At 35.3% G+C, this 1,678-nt stretch overlaps 1 protein-coding gene across 1 annotated transcript in view; it reads left to right on the top strand.

Annotated features, from left to right (window-relative positions):
* The window catches only part of sclt1 (sodium channel and clathrin linker 1), a 149,611-nt gene extending 148,171 nt beyond the window's left edge, over positions 1–1,440 (top strand). The window contains exons 24-25 of the mRNA XM_050043338.1: positions 321–416; positions 522–1,440. Coding sequence (XP_049899295.1) covers positions 321–416; positions 522–581 — 156 coding nt within the window. The 3' untranslated portion in view covers positions 582–1,440. The remainder of the gene's footprint in view (positions 1–320; positions 417–521) is intronic.
* Positions 1,441–1,678: the final 238 nt, after the last annotated feature.

Raw genomic sequence — 1,678 nt, 5'->3', positions numbered from 1 at the left:
CAATAGTCATATGTGTATAATAACAGTAGAAGTATGACTAATGACTGATGATGGCAGCAGCAGCAGCAGGAGGCATCTGGCAGGACCACGGCAGCAGCACAACCACACACGTCACGCTGTCCAGGCACCGCTGTGATATGAGTTAATCTGAGAGACAGTGGAGCACAAAGGCTCCGGAGAAGAAGCCGAGTTAGTGACATCCAGAATGGCCTAAGACCATAATGTTCCTTGGTACTTGAGTGCTTTAAAAAGCAAAAGCTTTAAAGTATTGACTTCAATGTTTGGCTTTGTGTAACTTATTGGTGTGTGTGTTTATTCAGTATGAGAGGCAGCTAGCAGATTATCAAGAAAAGATGAGTCACCTCCAGAGACCACTGACACAAGCTGAACAAAAGACACCTACTGCTACACAACAGGTATAGGTTCTCTTGACTCATATGGAGAAATTTTTCCAGTTTCTGTTATCTGATTGAAAACTGACATTATTTTTCTGTTACGCTGTTTTTTTTTTTTTTATTCAGCTAAATATGTTGGCGTCACAGCAAAGGAAAACTGCCTCGATTGATCCAAAGACTTTATAACAGGGACTGTCACTGTGCTATAAACAAAATAATGTAGCCATGTTTGTTTAAATCATGTTGCCCTTTTCATTAATATCATATAAACAATTTGGCCCAAGGCATAAGATAACAATGGTGTTGTTAGTCTTTTTGTGATTAAATCGCAACAGTAAAGGTTTTTGGTGAATTGTATTTATAAGGATGAAATGATGTCTGATGTGTGATATGTAAAATAAACTGTTATATCTACAAAATAAACACCTTCAACATACAACCTGGTCTTTGTTGTGCAGAAAGGAATATGGTTTGATGGAAATTAAATGTTTTAGGTTGTAAATATTCAGGAAACGGCATCATTGCAACCCTAACAGCAATAGCATTATTGGGCATTTTATAGTTATTTTTGCTAATGTTGAGCCATATCAAAAAAATTTGGACAATGTTCGCTCAATAAGATGTCCACAGATATTAAGCAAGTTGGCAAAGTCTGCTAATTTGATGTTACCATTTGAATTAATAAGTGCATTCATTAGCTACCTTTAACAATAGCTAACGCTTACAGAGGCATACAAAAGTTTGAGCACCCCTGGTCAAAATTCCTTTGCCCTGTTGTTGATGCCATCCTCTCTTCATCTTCAGCTTTTTTACAGATGGTGCGATGTTTGCTTCCAGAATTTGCTGGAATTTAATGGAATATTACTGTACATAATATAATCAGAATTTGCTCATATTAAATATTAACAAAAATAAATCCCTCATAGGTTAGATAAATCTTTCAATGGATTCTTGTTCTTGGTGACCCCCACTATAAACATATCAACTTTCATGTAATTTTACTGTGTGGTTTATGAGAAATTTAAAGAGAAATTCTGCTGAAACATATACAAATAAAACAAAACAGAACAAATTTCCCTTTGAGTTTGCTGTACACTCTTTATATACCTAATTCTCTGTTCAATTAATTGAACGTTGTTTAGATTATAAACTGTCAGTTTTTGAGAGCGTATAAAACTTTATACGCTCTCAAAAACTGACAGTTTATAATCTAAACATTTTAATGAAATCCAGTGTAATGCTAGCATGTCTTCCCTGTCCTCAAGCAAGTCATGTTGTGTTTC

The sequence above is a fragment of the Epinephelus moara genome, chromosome 5, assembly GCF_006386435.1.
Source record: "Epinephelus moara isolate mb chromosome 5, YSFRI_EMoa_1.0, whole genome shotgun sequence".
Taxonomy (NCBI): Eukaryota; Metazoa; Chordata; class Actinopteri; order Perciformes; family Serranidae; genus Epinephelus; species Epinephelus moara.
This window is presented reverse-complemented; position numbering and strand designations above follow the sequence as displayed.